The 26,369-nt window shown below is 38.5% G+C and overlaps 2 protein-coding genes across 6 annotated transcripts in view; both read right to left on the bottom strand.

Annotated features, from left to right (window-relative positions):
* LOC110454779 (potassium voltage-gated channel subfamily KQT member 1-like) overlaps nucleotides 1-26,369 on the bottom strand; it is a 104,758-nt gene that overhangs the window by 70,172 nt on the left and 8,217 nt on the right. For 3 of the 5 annotated variants that reach the window (XM_021504475.1, XM_021504481.1, XM_021504482.1), the window contains exon 2: nucleotides 24,815-25,012. The gene's annotated coding sequence lies outside the window, so the exon portion shown is untranslated. Of the gene's footprint in view, nucleotides 1-10,278; nucleotides 10,587-24,814; nucleotides 25,022-26,369 lie in introns of those variants that run through there. The other 2 variants (XM_021504476.1, XM_021504478.1) reach the window with 2 other exon arrangements.
* On the bottom strand, nucleotides 25,427-26,206 carry LOC110454768 (formin-like protein 20). Its single transcript, XM_021504462.1, has one exon. It carries the CDS (start codon nucleotides 26,204-26,206, stop codon nucleotides 25,427-25,429), a length of 780 nt encoding a protein of 259 aa, XP_021360137.1.

The raw sequence follows: 26,369 nt of genomic DNA, 5'->3' as shown, positions 1-26,369 counted from the left end.
ATAGGTGTTTTTATGCGATGTTTCAATGATAAGTACGGTATTTACTCTGTCAACTTCAACAGCGTACACTAACAACTAATTGTACATATACGCTTACAGTGAAGCCAAATCGACATTGATTTGTGGACAACTCGTACACATTTTACACCTTTGTGTATACATACGCTTCACTGGTCATTTGTCTGATGAAGGTGACAGAGTACATACCATATACTAGTCATCGANACATTTCGATAAAGATAATTGAGTCCGAGCTGTACTTTTTCCGGAAGTACGTCACGAAAATGGACGCTGATGACGATGTGTGGAGCCACCTTAACTCAAAATGTTTCAAATTCTTTCATTTCCGTGATGCACTAACATATCATCAGGGTAGGTAGTATAGGAAGTAAAGGTGATGTAGGAGAGTATAGATGATGTATGAAAGTATACTTTACTCTTATTTTATGTAGGTATTCACCATAATATGTTAATTTCTAATGCTAGGTTCCCACTATCATGATTCGTTCGCTGCACGATTGTAATCGTTGTTTTTATTTGTGGACTAATCGTGGTGATCCTATCAAATCTTATCAGATCTTGAGGTCAGTCGTCGCAATCGTGTTAATCTAAGAAACTTTTTAAACACTCAATTTTTCAATTGTCGATCGGGATCATCATATCAGATCGTATTGCATTGTAACAAAGCGCAACAGATCACATCTAATGGTGCTTCCAAATCGTGGTGATCGGGATTGATCTTGGACAAGACAAACACCACGCTCTGTCGAGATGTGTTGCCATCTCCCACGATCTGTTACGCTCTCTCGGGTCCCATGTCTCAAGACTTGACACGAATGACTCAAGAGCAGATAGGAGTTGATACGAGAAGATGCGAGTAAATGCGAGTAGATAATTAAGAGTAGTTACGTATTTACATTCACGATCTGTTACGAGTTCTTATGCTCAATTATATACCAGATGAGATTTAATGCGTCTCATTCAGCGATCCACTCTTGAAGGGAGCAGATCTTAGTGACCTGCCTTTGCTAGTAATTTTTAGAGTCTTTGAGAGATGTAAAAGTTCAAGAAACAAAGTCCATAATCAGTTGGGCAGTATATATACCAGTCAGGGTCCGATCGTAGCTCAAATTGTAACCGAGCACATCGATTCATGATGAACGTACCGGAACCTATCTGCACATACCAGATTGTCCCAATTTTGGGAACCCGATCATGATGGTCGTGTCAGATCGGGACCCAATCATGGCCGTGACAGAGTGTGACACCTCACTAGTTGACAAATCATGACCAGATCGCATCCCAGCACAACAAATCGTATCAGAACATATCCACTTGCATCACCTCGTATCCAAACCTGAAATTTAAGAGAGAAATTCCACGATCAGCTACGAATGGCCAATCGTGGCATTTGTAACAGATCGCACGATAGTGGGAACCTAGCATTACATAACACCTATGAGTATTATTCTTATAGGTGTTAATAAGTAGGTAGTAGAAAACAAGCAGTTTATATTTTGAAATAGAGTGTTCATGTATGCTGTACATTTTATTACACAGTACCATTATGACAGTCAAACCAATGATTAATTTTTTCTATCAAGTATTATCAGCTTTAAACACCCGAAACATTAAATACTGAATATCAAAAATTTTAAAAACCAAATTTAATTTGATATTCTACGTGAGTTTTAGTTTAAAAGTCATTTTCGTTAAACATTTTGCATCTAAAATTCCATTGAGAATTTTTCGAATATGCTGCATGGATCTGATTTGTCTGTGGCAGTGAAACCTGGCAGCTATGGTGCCGATGATGATTCTGTAGAAACAATCAAGGGGTGGTGGTAATACTCACAGTTCCTGTGTGTATATTAATTCTCTCCAGAACAACCTACTTACACAATACACACCATGGACATAACCTACAATTTTACACCCTTGTCAGCTTCAGAAAGTGAAAAATCTCAATATTATTTCACAATTTGTGAATATGAAAAAAACTGATATATGTATAAAATTAATCATAGAATATTACACTGTTTTAGTAAATGTTATAAGCTTGTACAAGATAACAACTAGGTCTGCAAAAAAATCGATATTTCAGGAAAAATGCTATTTGAAATTTTGAATTAAGATTGTTCATCAAGCTAACCCAGTACAACCAAATCTTGTTGATATTTCTCATTCTGCCTCTATTCTGAACAGTTTATACCCGAATTATTCTTCCCCTCGGTTTAAGCACCTAAACAAGGTAATTATGTATTAACAAAAACAATATTCTAGTTATCTAATAACATTTGGTCCAGGTTCTGATCTAAATACAGTCTAAAAGCATGCATATTTTTAGATCATAATTAAGAATGTTCTTATTTTTCTGTTCTTCTTACAACTGTCTCACAATAATTATGATTGATACACAAAAATGTTATAACGAAGGCCCAACTTCTATTTTTGTATAATATATTTGAATGCAAAGCATAATAAATCATACTGGTATTGCAATTATAATACTACATGCTCTTTTGATTATTGAATTAGTTCGGCCTTAATTATCAGTGGAGATTCTGTTTATAACGTCAGTCATTTAGTATGTGTGTAGACAGCAGGCTGACCACATCAGCTATATGACCGTTGGCTGGACCTGCATAACAGGTCTGGATTTTCAGCATCAGCTGCATAACTTACTTTTCTTCCTTGTGCATATACTATTCCCAAAATGTACTCCCATGGGTGGAAGGGTAAGGTATTTAATGATATTTTCAGATAACTTGAATATCAGTTAACCTATAAATCAGCACCTTCCCATATCTCCTGACTCCTCCAAGGAATTCCCTCTACATCTCACTGATCCTTATATGAATGATGCCCCCTAAATCTCATTGATCCCCCCTATATCACACTGATCCCCATTTAATCTCGCTGATCCCCCTATATCACACTGATCCCCCCTATATCTCACTGATCCCCCCTATATCACACTGATCCCCATTTAATCTCGCTGATCCCCCTATATCACACTGATCCCCCCTATATCACACTGATCCCCCCTACATCACACTGATCCCCCCTACATCACACTGATCCCCCCTATATCTCACTGATCCCCCTATATCACACTTATCCCCCATATATCTCACTGATTCCCCCTATATCACACTGATCCCCCCTATATCTCACTGATTCCCCAATATATCACACTGATCCCCCCAATATCTCACTGATCCCCCCTATATCTCACTTATCCCCCCTATATCTCACTGATCCCCCCTATATCACACTTATCCCCCTTCTATATCACACTTATCCCCCTCCTATATGACACTATCTCCCTATATCACACTTATCTCCCTATAGCACACTTATCTGACTATATCACATTTATTCCTTTCCTTTATCACACTGCCACCCCTATATAACACTTATCCTGCTCCTATATTACACTTATCCCCCTCCTATATCACACTTATCCCACCTATATCTCACTGATCCCCCCCTATATCTCACTGATCTCCCCTACATCTCACTGATCCCGCCTATATCTCACTGATCCCCCCTACATCTCACTGATCCCGCCTATATCTCACTGATCCCCCCCTATATCACACTGATCCCCTCTTTTTCCCACCGATCTTCTATATCACACTGATCCCCTCTTTTTCCCACCGATCTTCTATATCACACTGATCCCCTCTTTTTCCCACCGATCTTCTATATCACACTGATCCCCCCATCCATCTCACTGATCCCCCTATATCACACTTATCCCCCTCCTATATCACACTATCTCCCTATATCACACTTATCTCCCTATAGCACACTTATCTGACTATATCACATTTATTCCTTTCCTTTATCACACTGCCACCCCTATATAACACTTATCCTGCTCCTATATTACACTTATCCCCCTCCTATATCACACTTATCCCACTCCTATATCACACTTACCCCCCTCCTATATCACACTTATCCACCTCCTATATCACACTTATCCACCTCCTATATCACACTTATCCCCCTCATATATCACAATTATCCCGCTCCTATATCACACTTATCCCCCTCATATATCACAATTATCCCGCTCCTATATCACACTTATCCCACTCCTATATCACACTTATCCCACTCCTATATCACACTTATCCCGCTCCTATATGACACTTATCCCGCTCCTATATCACACTTATCCCGCTCCTATATCACACTTATCCCACTCCTATATCACACTTATCCCACTCCTATATCACACTTACCCCCCTCCTATATCACACTATCACCCTATATCACACTTATCTGACTATAAAACACTTAGCTCCCTATATCTCACTTATCTCCCTATATCACACTTATCTGACTATATCACATTTATTCCTTTCCTTTATCACACTGCCACCCCTATATAACACTTATCCTGCTCCTATATCACAGTTATCCCCCTCCTATATCACACTTATCCACCTCCTATATCACACTTATCCCACTCCTATATCACACTTACCCCCCTCCTATATCACACTTATCCACCTCCTATATCACACTTATCCCACTCCTATATCACACTTATCCCGCTCCTATATGACACTTATCCCGCTCCTATATGACACTTATCCCGCTCCTATATCACACTTATCCCACTCCTATATCACACTTACCCCCCTCCTATATCACACTATCTCCCTATATCACACTTATCTGACTATAAAACACTTATCTCCCTATATCACACTTATCTCCCTATATCACACTTATCTGACTATATCACACTTATTCCTTTCCTTTATCACACTGACCCCCCTATATCACACTGATCCCCCTATATCACACTTATCCTGCTCCTATATCACACTTATCCCCCTCCTATATCACACTTATCCCCCTCCTATATCACACTTATCCCCCTCCTATATCACACTTATCTCCCTCCTATATCACACTTATCCCCCTCCTTTATCACACTTATCCCCCTCCTATATCACACTTATCCCACTCTTATATCACACTTATCCTGCTCCTATATGTCACTGGGTGCCCTTTATCTCACTGCATTCTCCCTATATAATATTTAATTCCTGCTCTCAATAGCTATCTCGCTTATTCCAGTGTCTTGCTATATATCTCAATTATCCTTTAATCAACATTGATCACCCTATACCTAACTCTTTAGTTTCACTTGATAATCAATTCCATACCTCTATCTCCCCCCACACGATAGGTTGTATACACTTGAGATGTACTGATTCTGTCAATGTCTAGGATTCCTTTATAATTAAAAATCACTTCTGTATATGAGGTTTTCCTTAATCAAACCGCTCTGTATATATATTTATATGAATTCATCTGTACATACATAAATACTGCACCATGTCATGACTCTCCTGTTTACTGATCAATTCTCCCTCTGTAATTGAGGACCTTTCACTACCCTCAATTTCCTTCCCTACATGCACTAGAATAAAAGGTCCACTTGGCCTGTATCACTCGCCTGTTAGTTATTGGTAACATGTTGCTAACCTTAATTTGATCTTTTTTCTTATCAGTAGGACAAAACTGGCATTAAAAAAAACTGTTCTTACATATAAAAAGTTATTAACTGATTTTATTAAAGGAGCTAAGTTTTCTTTTCTAATGTGCCATTTAGAATTAGATGACTTACATATATATGTCATGTGCATGCCTAGAGTCTCTTTTCAATGATGATATTTCTTGTCAAATGGTACTCTTCTTGTGCTATTACGATAATCTATTTGTTAATACTACTTCATTGGTGAATTATAAAGTCTTATTACAAACTAAGTGACGTAATAGATCTTTATCAATTAAGATAAAAGCATGCAGTTTATTGTGTAAATATTACCTCAGACCCAATCAACATCTCATGAATTTGCTTATATGCACGATAATAGCATAAACGTGGCTTCACTTTGAATGCCTGATGAAAATATATAAGAAGCAGTCAGGAAAAGGCTTCGCATGTTTGTACTTTACATAAATTAAGTCATTGGAATTTTAAATCTTTTCACAACATTATTTAATAAGATGTTTTTTTACTTAGATTTTAACCTTAATTTTTCGAGCAGATTGCAGCAAGGTGACTTTAATGAAGACGGCAAAATATGGTTAATGCTGAAATGTTAATATCAACCAATCCGGAGTGTATAACAGTCACGTACGACTTTATCATTTATCTGAATCCTAGTCCTTCACCCATACAATTAGGCTGCAGGCCAAATATCAATATTCCAGGCATTTTTCTGGAAGGAGTACATTTTTCAATTAGTCACATGAGGCCCATGGGCCTTGCGATCACCTGAGGAAAACAATCCTTATAAATGGAAATTGCAGAAATCCATCAGTACAGAAGAAATATCATGGGTACTTATAAAATGTTGGGTTTAATTACTGGTTTCAATTGATAACAGAATAATATAAAAACAACAGGATTTTAACAGCATAACTGGAGTTCAACTTCAAAATAGATTTTCAAAATGTCGACCATTATAAGTGGCCATCTTTGATATATGATCAACCTGAAAATTAACACTTTGTCAGGACTGTGTACTCAACATTCCTATTAAGTTTCAAATCCCTTCCGCAGAACCGGAGTTAAAGTTTGAAATAGATTTTCAAAATACGGCAACCAGAGTGACCATCTTGGAAACCTGACCAACTCGAAATATAACAACTCTTTATCAGGACCATGTACTGAACATATCCACGACATTTCACTAAAATCTCTTAAGTAACATTTGCATTAAAGTTTAAAATGTGAAATGTTTACCTACGACAACACAAGATGGAACCCTTTGAATTGGCTCCAATGAAATATTTGAAACCCATTACTATTGGGCAAGGTCATTTACTTGGACAGCCTTTTACCTCAGAAAAATACAGGCCAAATATTGTGAATTAAGAGGCCTTGCGTTTTCCTGAAAGATGGTGTTTGAAGGATTACATCTTTTTATACCAGTGTGTGCCTAACCATTTCTAACTGCCCATCCATCTTACTGCCCTGATATCTGTTTTCTCATCTGTCACTGTCCTAACTATGTAGCAGGGTGAAAGGACATTTGGAATCGCACCTTCTCCTGCAGTCTGTCTATCTACCCCTGCCTGCCTTATTGTCCCCTACTGTCTCACTGTTCTTAATCTACTGATGTCCCATCATCTTATTTGTCACTGTATCAACAATGTACCGATAAAGATCGAGGGTGATGCAGAAAAGTATGGTAAGAAATAAAGACAGCAGCACAAGAAGAAGGTTTGATAAAGATAGATACACAGCAGGGAAAGGTGACACCCACATCAGTGGTTAGTAAGATGGAGAGACAGTAACACACTATGAGACAGGTATGGGTTAATAAAGATAGATACCCAGCAGGGAAAGGTGACACCCACATCAATGGTAAATGCGAGGAGAGAAAGTAACACTATGAGACAGGTACGGGTTAATAAAGATAGATACACAGCAGGGAAAGGTGACACCCACATCAATGGTAAATGCGAGGAGAGAAAGTAACACTATGAGACAGGTATGGGTTAATAAAGATAGATACACAGCAGGGAAAGGGGACACCCACATCAATGGTAAATGCGAGGAGAGAAAGTAACACTATGCGACAGGTATGGGTTAATAAAGATAGATACACAGCAGGGAATGGTGACATCCACATCAGTGGTAAGTAAGATGGAGAGACAGTAACACTATGAGACAGGTATGGGTTAATACAGATAGATACACAGCAGGGAAAGGCGACACCCACATCAGTGGTCAGCAAGATGGAGAGACAGTAACACACTATGAAACAGGTATGGGTTAATAAAGATAGATACACAGCAGAAAAGGTTGACACCCACATCAGTGGTAAGTAAGATGGAAAGAAAGTAACACTATGAAACAGGTATGGGTTAATAAAGATAGATAAACAGCAGGAAAAGGCGACACCCACATCAGTGGTAAGGAAGATGGAGAGACAGTAACACACTATGAGACAGGTATGAGTTAATAAAGATAGATACACAGCAGGGAAAGGTGACACACACATCAGTGGTTAGTAAGATGGAGAGACAGTAACACACTATGAGACAGGTATGGGTTAATAAAGATAGATAAACAGCAGGAAAAGGCGACACCCACATCAGTGGAAAGTGTGATGGAGAGACAGTTACACACTATGAGACAGGTATGGGTTAATAAAGATAGATAAACAGCAGGGAAAGGCGACACCCACATCAGTGGTCAGCAAGATGGAGAGACAGTAACACACTATGAAACAGGTATGGGTTAATAAAGATAGATACACAGCAGAAAAGGTTGACACCCACATCAATGGTAAATGCGAGAAGAAAAAGTAACACTATGAGACAGATATGGGTTAATAAAGATAGATACACAGCAGGGAATGGTGACATCCACATCAGTGGTAAGTAAGATGGAGAGACAGTAACACACTATGAGACAAGTATGGGTTAATACAGATAGATACACAGCAGGAAAGGTGACACCCACATCAGTGGTAAGTAAGATGGAGAGACAGTAACACACTATGAGACAGGTATGAGTTAATAAAGATAGATACACAGCAGGGAAAGGTTGACACCCACATCAATGGTAAATGCGAGGAGAGAAAGGAACACTATGAGACAGGTATGGGTTAATAAAGATAGATAAACAGCAGGAAAAGGCGACACCCACATCAGTGGTAAGGAAGATGGAGAGACAGTAACACACTATGAGACAGGTATGGGTTAATGAAGATAGATACACAGCAGGGAAAGGTGACACCCACATCAGTGGTTAGTAAGATAGAGAGACAGTAACACACTATGAGACAGGTATGGTTTAATAAAGATAGATACACAGCAGGGAAAGGTGACACCCACATCAGTGGTTAGTAAGATAGAGAGACAGTAACACACTATGAGACAGGTATGGTTTAATAAAGATAGATACACAGCAGGGAAAGGTGACACCCACATCAGTGGTCAGGAAGATGGAGAGACAGTAAAACACTATGAGACAGGTATTGGTTAATAAAGATAGATACACAGCAGAAAAGGTTGACACCCACATCAATGGTAAATGCGAGAAGAAAAAGTAACACTATGAGACAGGTATGGGTTAATAAAGATAGATACACAGCAGGGAAAGGCGACACCCACATCAGTGGTCAGCAAGATGGAGAGACAGTAACACACTATGAAACAGGTATGGGTTAATAAAGATAGATACACAGCAGGGAAAGGCGACACCCACATCAGTGGTCAGTAAGATGGAGAGACAGTAACACACTATGAGACAGGTATGGGTTAATAAAGATAGATACACAGCAGGGAAAGGTGACACCCACATCAGTGGTAAGTAAGATGGAGAGACAGTAAAACACTATGAGACAGGTATGGGTTAATAAAGATAGATACACAGCAGAAAAGGTTGACACCCACATCAGTGGTAAGTAAGATGGAAAGAAAGTAACACTATGAAACAGGTATGGGTTAATAAAGATAGATAAACAGCAGGAAAAGGCGACACCCACATCAGTGGTAAGGAAGATGGAGAGACAGTAACACACTATGAGACAGGTATGGGTTAATAAAGATAGATACACAGCAGGGAAAGGTGGCACCCACATCAGTGGTAAGTAAGATGGAGAGACAGTATTACACTATGAGACAGGTATGGGTAAATAAAGATAGATACACAGCAGGGAAAGGTGGCACCCACATCAGTGGTAAGTAAGATGGAGAGACAGTAACACTATGAGACAGGTATGGGTTAATACAGATAGATACACAGCAGGGAAAGGTGACACTCACATCAGTGGTAAGTAAGATGGAGAGACAGTAACACACTATGAGACAAGTATGGGTTAATAAAGATAGATACACAGCAGGGAAGGGTGACACCCACATCAGTGGTCAGTAAGATGGAGAGACAGTAACACACTATGAGACAGGTATGGGTTAATAAAGATAGATACACAGCAGGGAAGGGTGACACCCACATCAGTGGTCAGTAAGACGGAGAGACAGTAACACACTATGAGACAGGTATGATTTAATACAGATAGATACACAGCAGGTTAGTAAGATGGAGAGTTATATAGTAACAGATAATTAGACAGGCATTGGGAAATGAAAATAGGACTAAGTGTATGTATTAAAAGGTGTCATGTGAAAACGAACATGGTATAATTCTCTGCACACTGATAAAAGATTTTGGTAACAGCATTGTTCAAAGTGGACTGAAAAGCTTTGACATTGACATAAGTGACTTACCCTAGTGAATTTGACACCTTGCGATCTCCAACCTTGTACATCTGAGCCACCAGCACCAGTAAACACTGCACACTATATAGCCAACTGTTGCAGTCCCACCTTCACAGATCAATCAGCTCTACATGGACACATGTCCTCCTGTGACACGACAATAATACGGCACACTGCATAGACGGCCAACTCAATCAACTCGCTTGATCTATCCATTAAGAACAATGCAGCAAGAGCTGATGATGAGCCTGGACCTCTTTACTTGGTCACACTCCGAATCATCAACCCTAGCGTGCACTGAACATGTAGACAAATCTCAGAGCTTCCACCTCCATGGCAACACAAGAGATATCAGCTGCTATGGTTATATGTGAATATCTTGCAGTCACTACGGCTATAGTGTTGAATGGTATTAGAGAGAACCAACACTGTGAGTACTATAGAGCTTTGGTACATCACTTGATACAATGTAGGATATCATTATTGGGATGTTTCCATAAGTCATATTTAGTAAATAATGCTTGCAATGTATTAAGCACCTGAGACATTTAAATAAGGGGCCAATGGGGCCTGCATCACTAACTTTGTTCTCCTGAACTAGAAATGAAAATGTTCCAGAGAACCTGACACCAATATATTTTTCCTATTTCCCCTATTGGGCATTGCCCCTTCTCCAGGATGTCCTCATTCCTGACAAGGGCTACACCATTCATTCACAATAGTGAATCTTCTTGGCACTGAATGCCCAATACAAAATGTATAAAAACTCCCCTCAAAGCTGTTCTTACCTAGTAGCCTTTTTGAAGAAATTTGACAATAAACGTATGGATGGACAATGGGCACCGCACCATGGCAGAAGCTCACTAGCACTTTGTATAAGGTGAGCAAAACAATACTTCATAAGACGATAAAAACTTACTTCATAATATAGATTAGCTTGTATGTTTTATGACAAGTTTTTTATAAAGGAACAGAGGTTAAGTGAGATTTAGCATATGCATGCATGCACCAATGAAGAGGCCTGAGCAGAGTTAACTCTCTGTAAACAAGGGGGAGTGGCATATATGCATGTTTTATACTCTCTGTGCTTTGATTTGCACTCATAAAAAATATCAATGCTGTAATGGTTAGAAATTTATTCAATAATACACCATTAAATATCCACGATACATATTCTACACAATTAAATATCCACGATACATATTCTAGTGGAGTGGTCTGAAGGTTTGTTTACCCTCAGCAATTATCTACCCCTTGCGCTTTACCCTTGGGGAATATGACCGCTTCAGGTAAATAAACCTCAATCCATCTGTATAATGTGTTATATTGTGCCAAGAGAAATAACATGAGAGTATATGGTGACGCATGACTTTACTTGGTGTATCAGTTTGTGATATGCAAACATCAGGCTGGACAGAACATTTTCTATTACACATATTGGATATCTGTTGTTAATTGAAACTAATGTGGCATATTTCAAATTCCAAAAATAGTGATAATGAGGTCACGAGGCTATAAGCTACAGGATCAATCCTGAATGAGTTATATACAATTTTCTGCTGAAAGTTAAGAAATATATGTATTTAGACCACATATTACACTGTTGCTATCTAGCCTAATCTTACTGCTGAGTATTTTTATCTGGAAGTTCAAGGAAAGTTGAAGGTCGATTAAACAATGGAACACAGGAATGCTGGTACCCACTTAAAGGTCAACTGTACACAGATGAAGGTGAAGCTCGTAACTGTTTACTGAATGGGTTCCAAATATTTATACTCAATTCACTTCATCCAAGGAACTCTCTGGCAAGCTAAAATTAACCATCATAAGAAGAAAAATATCCAGACAGTATACCTCTGTGTGAAACAGACAAATACTGGAATTTTTCAAATAGACATTGCGGTGTTAATATGGACTATAAAAAGAACAATAATGGCTTCCGAGCTCTTCGGTGAAATTAAAAATATAAATGATATAAATATAATTATCGAGAGATCTATACATTTCACGTTCAGCAGCTTTCTCTAAAGAATTAGTTAAATAACCCTGAGCTAATGCATTACATTTTCCTGCAAAGAAAATTGTTTTTTTTTATTTTAACTATCTAATAACTTACCGAGTGAACTATTTGTCATTTGATTTTGCATTTCGTATTTCAGTCAATGTAAAAAATAAATAAATTAAAAGATAGTTATTTAGTAGAATGTATTATTGGGAAGCATTTGAAGAAGAACGTTTTTTTGCAATGACATTTTCTCTATAAACCAACATCAATGATCCTGGTCATCTAATTGGTTTGGCTGTCAAATTCATCTGCGGCGGTCTTACAGAGCTTCCCTTCATCCTGAGCTATTGTCAGTCATAGCTGTATGGCATCATTACAAGTTTCCTCCACAGTTCAGTCAGAAGCATTCACCTTAACGGGGAGCCTGGTCCTCTCAGACAAGGTAAATGAAGACAAATGGTACATAAGTCTTAAAATGTGTTGGTGGAACGACATCACGGCCTACCCTTTACCGATCTGATCAAGCACACAATTCTGGGGTGTACAATACTCCGCCTTTATAGCAGGCCTATCCTTTACCGATCTGATCAAGCACACAATTCTGGGGTGTACAATACTAGGCCTATCCTTTACCAATCTGATCAAGCACACAATTCTGGAGTGTACAATACTCCGCCTATATAGCAGGCCTATCCTTTAACGATCTGATCAAGCACACAATTCTGGGATGTCCAATACTAGGCCTATCCTTTACCGATCTGATCAAGCACACAATTCTGGGGTGTACAATACTCCGCCTTTATAGCAGGCCTATCCTTTCCCGATCTGATCAAGCACACAATTCTGGGGTGTACAATACTCCGCCCATATAGCAGCTGGAGTATTATGAGATTGTGTGAAGCTTGAGATCATCGCCACCGCTACAATTTTACAATGGTAAATTAATCTAATGGTGAATGATCCAGTTATTTTATTGGAGCTATCCAAAAATAAGGGCCTAAGTAAAATGTGTTTGTATGTAAATATATTATACATAAATGACATCATAAATAACTTTTACTCTGCTATTTGAATTTCAAGGTGTAAACATTGGCATTTTCGAATGAAAGTAAAGGAATATTCATGATTTATTTAAAATAAAGAAAACTGGCAAGATAACCCTTCTGAATCATTTTTGTAAAAAAAGAAAAACTATAATTTGTAAAAAAACAACAACACTGGAAGCATAGGGTGCACAGTACCTCCTCCCACATATCTACTAATTAAAGTTTAAAGTTCATTCATGAATCAGTAGCAAAAATACGCTGCAGAAACCTATTTTACTGGTATTTTAGTACTTGAGATCAAGGTCAAATGTCAAATTGAAATGTCAGTGACCTAAATTTATTGAGTGTCCAATGTGTACCCTGACCCATGATGTACCTTTATACAAATGTTGATGTTCTTTTATGAAACACCGGCTTAGATATTCTCCAGAAACCATGATTTCAGAACTTGAGGTCAAGGTCAAATTTCAAACAGAGGTCACAATTAATTTGTTTAAAGTTTCCATACAACACTTTCCCATGATCTGATCAAGCACACAATTCTGGGGTGTACAATAATTTGTTTAAAGTTGCCATACAACACTTTCCCATGATATACATATATACAAAGTGTGATTCCCATACATGAAACAGCAAGAAATATTCTCAGTAAATAGTTATTTTAGCACTTGAGGTCAAGGTCAAAGGTCTAAATGAAGTCGGAGTGATATCATTTGAGATTGTGACACACTGCCTTCCCATGATGTACCCATATACAAAGTTTGTTATTGCACCTTTGTTTAACAGTGGCTGCTGGCATATGGTCCAGAAACCATTATTTTAGTACTTGAGGTCAAGGCCCAAAGATGAAATTGAGTTCAAATTGACCTCATTTTTGGATGTGACACACTGTATTCCTATGATGCACCTGTATGTAATTATTACAAAAGTTTGATGCCAATTCAGGAAAAGCCATTGAGATTTCCTCCAGAAATCATTATTACAGTACTTGAGGTCAAGGTCAAAGGTCAATTAAGATCACAGTGACCTTGTTTTAGGATGTTACACACCACCATGCCTAGATGTACCCCTATGGGTTTGTGATGATAAAAGACATCTTCAATTCTTGAATTACCGTTACTTTATACTCACTTATGAAGTACGCAGTATAGGCAAAAAATGGTTGTAATAGCAGGAGCATGCCAAAATTTCACAAGAAATATCATTATTTTTAAGAGGCCCATTGGATCATGCAGGATATTTATGTAAATCATCCAATTCTTTATGGCATGTATTTTTTTTTTTTTTTTTTTTTTTTGTTCAATACCTTTTACACCTTTCTCATTAACGGAAAGTTAAAATTAGAAATGCCACGTGCATCCTGCTGATAAGAAAATCATCAAAGGTTGGTTAGCAGCACGGTAACTTTAATGAATATTGGTTCAAAAAATATTGATTTAAAATCATTTTAAGGAAGGTGAAATTTACAGGAAATGGTGGGGATTAGGGGGATGGGAGTAAAAGCTGGAGTGATAATAATTTGATAAATGAAATGTTCCCCCTTCCTAACTGTTAAAAGAGGGAGACACTTGCTTTACTACTTTACAAAGTGACAATAGGAGAGTCCATCATGAATATTGTGGCTGAAATGTATGTGCTGTCTCGAATGTAATCATGGGTTTGGTTTGTTTGTACTTTACATCCTATTTACAGCTATGGCCATATTCTTAAGCATCAAAATCCATTGATTAGAACTGTGCTACCTGGACAGCATGTGGTGCTATATGGGAACGGTAGATAACAACAGAGAGGTAGGTTTGCAAAGTAACCACACAAAGCCATTAACTGATTAAAAACATAATTATAATAACCTCTGTGTAACAGCTGAAAAGGGTAACACTAATTAACCACTTTTGACAGCTGGTAAAGAAAACATTAACCTCAAGGAAACAACTTATAGGGGAAACCTGGTATGGACCTCTCAGTAAAACCCCTGTCACACTAGGGCCGCGTTCCCACTGCGTCCAAGAAAAATCCAGAACGCCAATCTGCACGCAGTGGAATCCCAAGCATCGCCACGGCAACGCAGTGGCATCGCCAGTAAAGGTGGTGGGATAGCATAGAACGCCGAGCGATGGTGCACACTTTGAGGATGCCCAAAACAAACGCGGTGGTCGGCGTTCTGTTAAGAGCGCAGTAGAATCGCCTTGAGGTCGTTGTAGCAGCGCAGTTAGGTCTCTTACAACACCACAGAATCGCTGTGGGCATGCACAGAGGATGCATTGCGAACGTGATAACTAAAGCCAAAACACCGTGCTAGTGCCACTGATAATGGTTATCAGTGGCATTAGCACGGCGATCGTATGGCGTTTTCCGAGATGACACTGCCTCTCTACCGCGCTTAAACACGCCGTGACAACCCAATGCACGCAGTGGAAGCGCCATGAGTGCAGACAGTTGCCAACTAGAACTCCGTAGGAATGCGGTAGAACGCCACGGAGCTCCGTAGAAACGCCAAGGTCGCTGTGAGAACGCTGCGACATTGCCATCTGCATGAAAAGTATCAGTTTTTCCTGCAATCTCACGGCGCTCTGGGAAATTTAACAACGCCGTGCAATCGCAGAGGCAATGCGGCTAGGTTTGACAGAGTTAAAAAAGGAATCAATGACCTTAGCAAAATAAATAACAAGAATTCCACGGGAGTGGATGTGTCGCCTGCTCAGCGCTTTGAGTAAGAAAAGTGTTTTGGCTTTAGTTATCACATAAACAGATATGCCAAAACGCAGACCTGCTAACCTTTGAATCTCCCAATGGGGAATTCTGTGGGGGGTGATAACGCGCGAACGAAATGTGTGTGGAAATTTAATAATTTCGCGGGGTCTCTGCTTTACGGCGTATTATGTTTTGTCTTCTGGCAAGATCAATGATTTTTTTGAAATTAACAAAACATTTTATCACACCTTTAATTGTTTTATTACAATATTCTTAATCAATATACATGTTTTTATTTTCCTAGGTGCATACTGGAAGCATGAACCATGTTGATTTAGTTTTGCACATAACAAAGCACATATTGTATCATTTCCTAATTCAGATCTCTCTTCTGTCTGGATCTTCTTTAACATGAAAAATATTCTCTCAGAGTCAGCATTACTCACTGAAAGTACCAAACATGCCTTCATTAGCCTACACAACACACCAAACCTAAGATCATTCTCAAAGGGTTCTTTAACTGCATGCCTTTTGATATCGTACGTAGCACCCGAAGCTACCGAAAAATGATTGGTACACAGTTTACAATAGGCATGATCGGGTTCAATATTACTCTTCTGAAGCCAGTCATAATATTATTCCCACGAAGCATTGTAATTACAGGCATACTTTTTCTTTTTTGACGATGAACACTAAAATAACGAACGTTTTCTCGGGTTAGAAGCCATTTGTGAATGTGAAATGACAAGCGCTACGATCGGGATTATATGCATTATAGTAACAGTGAACAGTACTCACCTTTTGACTTTGCAAGGCTGGTTCCGAAACAGGGACGCCATTGTGACAACAAATCACTTAATATACAGACTTTACCTATAACTGAAAGCTAAACTTCCGAGAGACACGAACGGAACATTTCCGGAAGTACGGAGATCCTAATAAAAGACGCAGATGCGGGTGATTGCGGGTCATATTTACGGGATGCGGGAGATACGTATGACCCGCGCGGGTCAAAAGATCGTCGCGGGTGATAGGTTCATTTTGCGGTCGTGACGCGCAGAATGCGGGTCATTTAGCAGGTATGAAAACGCGGAAAGTTGAAACTTGTTAAAAATCCTGCAATATATGTTAAACATTATTACTTCTAGTTATAGCATTACTGTACACAATTTGAAAGGAATTGATTAGAAAATAAAAAAGGTTCTTGCATTTACTACATAATGCCCTTATTTGGCAACAAGCAAGACCAGCATTGCCTCATTGGTATCCATCAAATTTTTCTTGAAAATGCAATCCACAGCAAGCACTGCATGAAGTTTGAGTTTGATCGGCCGAAGGAAACTTAAGCTATCGGACCAAAACAGATTTTCTATTAATAGTAACAATGACCTTGACCTTTGACCTGCCGACCTGAAAGCAATCCCAAGCAAGCACTTTTGGTAAGGAAGCACTGCATGAAGTTCGAGTTCGATCGGCCCAAGGAAACTCAAGTTATCCCACAAAACAGATTTTCTATTTATAGTAACAGTGACCTTGACTTTTGACCTTCGGCCTGAAAAGCAATCACAAGCAAGCTCTTTTGGTAAGGAAGCACTGCATGAAGTTTGAGAGTGATCAGCCCATGGAAACTCTAGTTATCGCACGAAAACAGATTTTCTATTTATACTAACAGTGACCTTGACCTTTGACCTTTGGACCTGAAAAGCAATCCAAAGCAAGCACTTTTGGTAAGGAAGCACTGCATGAAGTTTGAGTTTGATCGGCCCAAGGAAACTCAAGTTATCGCACGAAAACTGATTTTCTATTTATAGCAACAGTGACCTTGACCTTTGACCTTCCGACCTGAAAAGCAATCCCAAGCAAGCACTTTTGGTAAGGAAGCACTGCATGAAGTTTGAGTTTGATCGGCACAAGGAAACTCAAGTTATCGCATGAAAATCTCTGTGCTGACGACGTTGCTGCCGCCACCGACACCGCTAACGACAAAGAAAACCTACATGTATGTGTCACCAGCTTTTTGCAGGCGACACAAAAACCAAAACATTGACCTCAAGGAAACAACTTGTAGGGGAAACCTGTTATGGACCTCTCAGTAACAGTTAAAAAAGAAAACAATGACCTCACTTCAGCAGATGACTGAAGGAGACGGGACTTCGAACTAACAGGTACTATTAGATGACACCACTTTTTTCTACAATCTCGTTGGTTGGTTCATGATCAAGTTGGTTGGTTCATAATCACGTTGGTTGGTTCATAATCACGTTGAGGTCAATGATTTGTGATATGCTGACTCAGTTTTACTACTTTTAGTAAGATCACCTAAATATTTTCTTTATGACATCATTTTGTCATCATGTAATATTAATGTCACATTTTTCAATTTCTGCCAAAGGAAACACACTTTTTCTGACAAATTTTCATAATTGTTTAATAATAATATAAAATATATTTATAAAATATTAATATAAAACATATTCACAAAATATCTTTTTTAAATCTATATTAATATAATAATTAAGGACTTTTATTTCAGTAAATATGTGGTTATATATGGACCTGGGGAAGTGATATTGACCTTGACTTTGTCTCGGACAATATCACTCTGTTGGGTCGATATATAAAATGTACCACATATTATAACAGATTATAAAAGAAATCATGGAGATTACTGAAACGGATGACAAGAAACAGGGACTTGCCTGTAACTGCTGGTAGAGGAAATATATGGACCTCCATGAAGCGCCCAGCTCGGATCTACCGGTACATTTAGCTCAGCCTATACCAGCTGTATATTAGCTCATAGAAACAGGTGTTAAGAATGTATTCCCTGAAGTTATCTCCGACAGATTTCTTGTACATATATTTAATAAATAATTTCTCTTTAAACACATGTTTTCCATCATATATGCTTTCACTGGTATGGAATATCCTCACCAAGTGATTTATGAGTCTATCATATTGTAGCTATAGGGACAGGAGATCATGTGGTGAGTTTAGCCTGCATTCCCTCATCATGTGACCTGGATGTATAACTCCTGTCCTCCATATAGTAATAGTAGCTATAGTGACATGATATTCTGATGTAGAAAACACTGATTTTTAGATTAATCAATGCTCTGTAACCAAAATAATATGAGTGATTTTATCAGTTTTGTAGCAATGTCAATTATAATGTGAGAGATTAATCAGTTATGGAGTGACTGTGTGCACGTGTCTCGACAGTATTCTGTTTAAAGGGGCATCACGCTGAAGTAACTTTTTTTTTTGTCTTTTTTCCAAATACTACATAAACATATCAAGTGAGACTCCTTATGGAAAATGCCGATCGGATTTGACTGAAATAGATTCATAAAAATGATTAAATCTAAGATAATCATCGGTATTTCTACCTGTCTGACCAACGTTTTGTTCAGGGATTTCCCTCTACTAGCGCATGCGCATAGCACACCATTTCTTTGTAAACAAAATGACTGGCCGTGTGAAGTAAGCCAAAGAAAAGTGTTGTACCGTGTCAGCTACGAAGCGAATAGTTGCCAAATGGTCAAAAGATAGCGCAAGGGGTACGTTACGGAATCATTATTGCCAGTGGGAAGTATTCAAAGCAGAAAATAACTGCCCTAGCAGTCAGTACGGTGCATGTTTTCTTCCGGATAGCGGCCGGTTAAGCTGAAATAAAATCGACAGAAATGCTAGCGCTGTTTATGTTATGAATAAATATCTAAAACTATTAACCTCGCTAGTATCATTGTGTGAGTTTGAACACAGATGAACTTAGTTTAATATGTTAATGGGCATGTATCGGAGAGAGTTTACTTTGTGTTTTTTTTAATTATACAGTGGTTTATGCAAACGAAAGGGATAAGTGACTGGTTAGTTTGATTTTGCCATGAGGCCCCCCAAGGGATAACTGCTGTGATGGCCACGGCGTATTCTGTTCTCTGATCCTCTGTCGGTGCTCGGGGTCAAATGAGATACGTGCGCTATTAGATTTACATAATTTATAATATTACCGGGATCAGTAAAATGGTATGATTTAATTATATTGCTGAATTAAACGATTGTTTTTTGTTTTGACATGCAAGTTTTAAATTAGTACTAATATAATACCCGGCCTGCCCTGGCGCGACGACGCAATATATAAAAAAAAAATCGCTCTTCGTTAGAAAGCTACGTTATCGCAGCTAGATTAAAAATGTCAAAATGACGGACCAGGATGAATAACTGAGGAAGGAGAACCTACTTCTAGTAAATAGGATCGCATAACACTTTTTTTTTAAATCGTAATTTTTCAACAGTTCATGTTTTCATATGATGTTGACTTAGAATGTATGATCATGTAACAACCTTTTCTCTATAAAGAATAAATTTTCGACTTCAGATAGAATCGGAATACGTATTGAAAACAGGGGAAAAAATATTTGATTACGTTATAAAAATGGCGCGTGCTGCCGATAACTACGGCTTCTGTTTCGGACCAAAGGAACTGATTAAAGAAAAGTTGTCTCAGCATAAAAAGGTCCATTTAAAAGTATGCTTTAATCTCTGTAAAGTATTGAAAAAATATAATTATCAAGTATCTCAACACGTTCCTTATTGACACATATTCTACATGTACACGTAGTGGTTTTGCCATACAGTTTATTGTGTGTGATGGTTAATATGACTTCCTAAATGTTAGCGTTTGGAGACAGTGAAAGTGGGAAAGAGAGTATACATAGATTTATATTCATGGTCTAGAAAAAAAATGGCCAAAGACATTGAGTTGTTTAATGTAATAAATAAATTCACAAACGTTTCCTTTTTATATTCGCGTGTAGTTTGTCATTGCATATATGCACTTTATGTAAACATTTGAAAAGGGATATTCGTCTCGTGAATATTCCTTTTTACAGAAAGGTTTGTCCCATTGTTGAGGGAGTGTTTAGCCCCGTACCACCTGTACCGGTCACGGGAGAAGGCTGTGATAAATTGTAAAAACTTGTGCCCCATCCTTTGTTTAATTTTATTGGCAACAAATTTATGTTAAAAGCTAAATAAATTTAAATTCTTAATATTGGCAAGTGTGCAATTAACTTCTGATGATGAATAATTACTGTTCAATAAGTTTGAATACGGAATTAGAAATCATATAACTTGGTTTCATAGTGCGGTAAGAAGTTGCAGTTGCCTGACGGCCCCTCTCTGAGGGCCCCTTTGTAAACCGTTTCATCTCGCTCGCACCACTTGTGTTTGCTGCCTAATCGGGTGACGTTATCGGCGCTATTTTTAGCCGGGCTTTCCCGAACAATTCAAGTGGTCAAACTGGACATTTGGAATGGACTATGAATATGGGGATAGCGAGGTAACATAAGTGGAAGTGCATACAATACATACATTCATTAAAAAAAAAACGCCTTTTCACGTGATGTCCCTTTAACCTACAAAATTATAAACGTACCACATTATTTGACAGAATCTGGCTCAAACGTGATATTTCACATGAACGTAATTGAGGAGATGTGGTTTTGTAGGGGAGATATAAAAGAGGATGAGGTTTTATAGGGGAGATATAAAAGAGGGTGAGGTTTTGTAGGGGAGATTTAAAAGAGGATGAGGTTTTGAAGGGAAGATATAAAAGAGGATGAGGTTTTATAGGGGAGATTTAAAAGAGGATGAGGTTTTGTAGGGGAGATTCAAAAGAGGGTGAGGTTTTGAAGGAGAGGCTAAAAGAGGATGAGGTTTTGTAGGGGAGATTTAAAAGAGGATGAGTTTTTGTAGGGGAGATTCAAAAGAGGATGAGGTTTTGAAGGAGAGACTAAAAGAGGATGAGGTTTTGTAGGAGATATTTAAAAGAGGATGAGGTTTTGTAGGGGATATATAAAAGAGGATGAGGTTTTGTAGGTATCATAAAAATCAGGGGAATGAAAAGTTTAATATGAAAGTAAACTTTTAAAGATATGACTAATGGATTAATCTTTATAGATATGATTATCTGATTAATCTCTATAGATAGGATAACTTGATTAATCTATATATATATATGATAACTCGATTAATCTTTATAGATATGATAACTCGATTAATCTCTATAGATATGATAACTTGATTAATCTCTATAGATATGATAACTTAATCAATCTCTATAGATATGATTATTGGATTAATCTCTATAGTTATCATTATTGGATTGATGTCTATAGATATGATAACTTAATCAATCTCTATATATGATAACTTGATTAATCTCTGTAGATATGATAACTTGATTAATCTCTATAGATATGATTATTAGATTAATCTCTATAGATATGATAATTGGATTAATCACTTTATATATGGCTAATTGGATTAATCTTTATAGATATAATAACAAGATTATGTTTTACATGAACATCCTGGCTCTTCATCTCTCACACTGCTCCCTTCCTAATTACTTTAATCAGCATACAATGAAGGTTCTGGTCTTTGGATGCCTTCCCTATCATTTGTCTTCCGTCTCTCCCTCGTTCTGGACTGTGGTGGTCCTAATACCCTTAACACATTCTCCAGGCTCCTCTCTTCTCATAGACATCTTCCTACTGGAATAGCACTAACACCATGGCCCCTCCCCTGTCTCTAATTTTAGATATCCTTCCCCTTTACCTCCTCCCCAAATATACCCTCTTCTTCCTCTTCTCATTTCATAGCTGTCCCTTCCCCCTCCCAAGCTGATTCTTCCCCCTCCCTAGTTGTCTCTTCCTTCTCCCTTCCCTTCTCTTCCCCCTCCCTAAGCTACTCTATCCCCCTCCCTAGGCCACTCTCCCAACCCCCAGCCCCAACCCCAGGCCACTCTCCCAACCCCCAGCCCCCACCCAAGGCCACTCTTCCCCTCCCTTGAGTTTGCTCTGTCTCTTTATGTCTAATTTACAGACATCATGTCCTAGTACTCCCCATAGGGCAGTTACATGAATAAATCAGAACATCATGTATCTCTCTCCAGGAATGTTAATTTAATGAAATAAAAATACCTACGAAGGAGATCCTTAACCTGATTAGCCACTCAGGGATGTTACAGGCACCATAGAAAAATCTCTACAAATAGACCACTCTCTTCTACTCCAAATATTCTTTCTGTAGATATTCATCTATGTTGATATTTTTTTGTTTCTGTAGATATTCATCTATGTTCATATATTTTTGTTATGAATCATTTTCCTACCTGTTTCCCCTTGGTAATTTTTATAACATAAATATTTTTCATATTGCAATGGGGAGTTGTAGCTCAGATCATACAATGCCTACATGCAATGAACTTGGAGGACTTGACACAACAACCTCTGTCTGGATTCAATACACAATTAAAAGTGTGTAAGGTAGATTTGGAATAGCTATAAGACAAGCTACAGGAGTTTATGTTCCAAACTTTAATATCGTTTTATTGTTTTTAAATTTATTTTTAGTTTTGAATAGAAAACTATCGGGTTTACATGTTTTATACATGGAATTCTGAATGAAAATACACGAGCTGGTGAACGTTTTGTCAGTGAATGACCCCCTACTGGGAGCCAGATTTCAGTGGTAACTTAAATACCAATATCTACAATATTATAGAATATTATATTGAGAACATATTAATGTAAGCTCAGATCCTCAAGATGGCTGTTTGACATGTACATTTGTTTTAGACTGTCAATAGAAAGTGTATAAACCTAGTAACAGTCCTTAGCAACAGGTCAATCTCTGAAACCTGATGGTCCTAGCTCCAATACCCTCCGATATGATATCAGCCTCGTCAGAAATAGGAGGAGACACCTTTCCATTCCAATCAGATGCAGATCAGAGAGATAAAAACTCATCAACTCCATCATTACCAAAGCTCAGCAATTCAACTTTCAATAAGAAACAACAGGAATCAATATTTTTAATTAATGTTTTTTTGTTTTTTTTTAATAAAAATAAAAATTTGATTCAAGCAGGACTATTTTTTATCATGTTGTTCAGAAAATGTATGGGAATGTGATATTTGGGAATAAATTGATTCAGACAGTCAGAATTGAAAATAATTACATTGAAATATCATTGGTTTAAAAACTGTGAAAACACATCATTAGGCCCTGGAATGCTTTGTCATGACTAGCAATTTCTCCAGGTTTGAGAAAAAAGAGGGGACGATGGTAGTGCTCTGTAGTCATAATTTAAAAAAGAAAAAGAAAAAAGGGATGACAGGATCTTCCTCACCGGAGAATGACGCCAGTAACTCTTTGGCAATACATGGAACCATTATTGCACTAACTCCGACAACGCAGTTGTAATATTGAGTACTTCACAATCCGACGTCATACGTCATCAAAATTACAGTCAGAAAACCCTGTCAGAAAATTGTGAACATAGATGAGAAATGTCAGACCTGTATTCCAGTGTTGTTGTACCTTTGTACCTACTGTTAACTAAATCTTTGTCCAGTTTTAAAGCTTCTTATTCATTTTCTTGAATTGTGTTATTGTGGTTCTTCATCATAGCTTATTGCCTGTTCACAGCATGGTCTAAAATCCTGATGGATAAATCTGGGTTCATAATGAACCTAATTTAGTCAGATTAACAGAAACACGAGCCTCACACCCTGATCAGTTTGCATGCAGTATATATACACACCTGACACACATCCAGTACTAGATGTACTGTTAACACAGGTAAAAAATGTCATGATATTATCTGGTCTGACCACTAATTACTGTGGTCAACCATCAAATTCCATAGTTTTATGAAAACTATTTTACTGTGTTGAATAAACTTAAAACAAATGCATCATCACCAAGTATCTATAAATTGATTAGCATATACTTACTTAAATCATTATTTCTACCAGGAGGTTATCTTGAATTCCTAGCTGTACTGGTAAAAAAGTGTGCCATCTCTATGTCACTGCAGTCTTGGAGCCTGGGATGAATAAACAGAATCCAGGGACTGTTGTAGACATGAATCTCAATTTCTTGATCTGTGATTTCCTTTCTGTTCATTCATCCATAGGCGCCTGGGAAATTGACTGGAATCAGAAACGGTAAGGATCTAACAATTATCTGTCATATCGGCATTACCAGTACGGATACCCAACACATTGTCCTCAGCACCTAATTGTAAGGACCCAACAATTCTATTTTGTTAGCTAAAACATGGGTCAATATGGAAACATAATCACCTGGCTACCTGTTTGACTATTCCTAGACACATGGAGAGGGAATCGTTATCCTAATCAATGGGTAAACCAGTAAATTGATACATGTGTACAGAGTTGGACTGTGTATTTGTATGGGAGTTGTCTGTATCTCCCTATAGCTATACACTGATCTGTATCTAGTTTACATACTGACAACACATCTAAAAGATTTTATCCCGGAATTAAAGGGAGAATATTTACACTGAGGGGTCAGTGTTAATGTTTGTAAACCTGCTAGTTTAATTAAGTTTGGTTAGCTTCTACCGATTTCAAGGTAAGAACCACCAACAGTTTATTGCCGTAGTACAGTGTACAGAATGTAAGAAGCAATGGAGAACTGTAATACTCTTGTAGCGGGACTGGGCTGGGTGGCTGCTGCCCACCAATGTGGTACATCATTATGTTAGGTCTAGGGACTGGGCTGGGTGGCTGCTGCCCACCAATGCGGTACATCATTACGTTAGGTCTAGGGACTGGGCTGGGTGGCTGCCGCCCACCAATGTGGTACATCATTACGTTAGGTCTAGGAACTGGGCTGGGTGGCTGCTGCCCCCCAATGTGGTACATCATTACGTTAGGTCTAGGGACTGGGCTGGGTGGCTTCTGCCCACCAATGTGGTACATCATTACGTTAGGACTAGGGACTGGGCTGGGTGGCTGCTGCCCACCAATGTGGTTCATCATTACGTTAGGTCTAGGGACTGGGCTGGGAGGCTGCTGCCCACCAATGTGGTACATCATTACGTAAGTTCTAGGGACCGGGCTGGGTGGCTGCTGCCCACCAATGTGGGACATCATTACGTTAGGTCTAGGGACTGGGCTGGGTGACTGCTGCCCACCAATGCGGTACATCATTACGTTAGGTCTAGGGACTGGGCCGGGTGGCTGCTGCCCACCAATGCGGTACATCATTACGTTAGGTCTAGGGACTGGGCTGGGTGTCTGCTGCCCACCAATGTGGTACATCATTACGTTTGGTCTAGGAACTGCGCTGGGTGGCTGCTGCCCACCAATGTGGTACATCATTACGGTAGGTCTAGATTAGTAAGCGGTCACCTTCAGTTGTTTATTAATTAAGTGACTTTATTCACGTACCAAACAAGCAAGAGATTAAATTGTCTATACACTGATCTGTATCTAGTTTACATACTGACAACACATCTAAAAGATTTTATCCCGGAATTAA

Source organism: Mizuhopecten yessoensis, unplaced genomic scaffold (genome assembly GCF_002113885.1).
Source record: "Mizuhopecten yessoensis strain PY_sf001 unplaced genomic scaffold, ASM211388v2 scaffold8057, whole genome shotgun sequence".
NCBI classification, from domain to species: Eukaryota; Metazoa; Mollusca; class Bivalvia; order Pectinida; family Pectinidae; genus Mizuhopecten; species Mizuhopecten yessoensis.
This window is presented reverse-complemented; position numbering and strand designations above follow the sequence as displayed.

What these genes read in the sequence shown, in the direction of transcription:
- LOC110454768 (XM_021504462.1), bottom strand. Translation starts at nt 26,206, where the DNA reads ATGTACCACATTGGTGGGCAGCAGCCACCCAGCGCAGTTCCTAGACCA.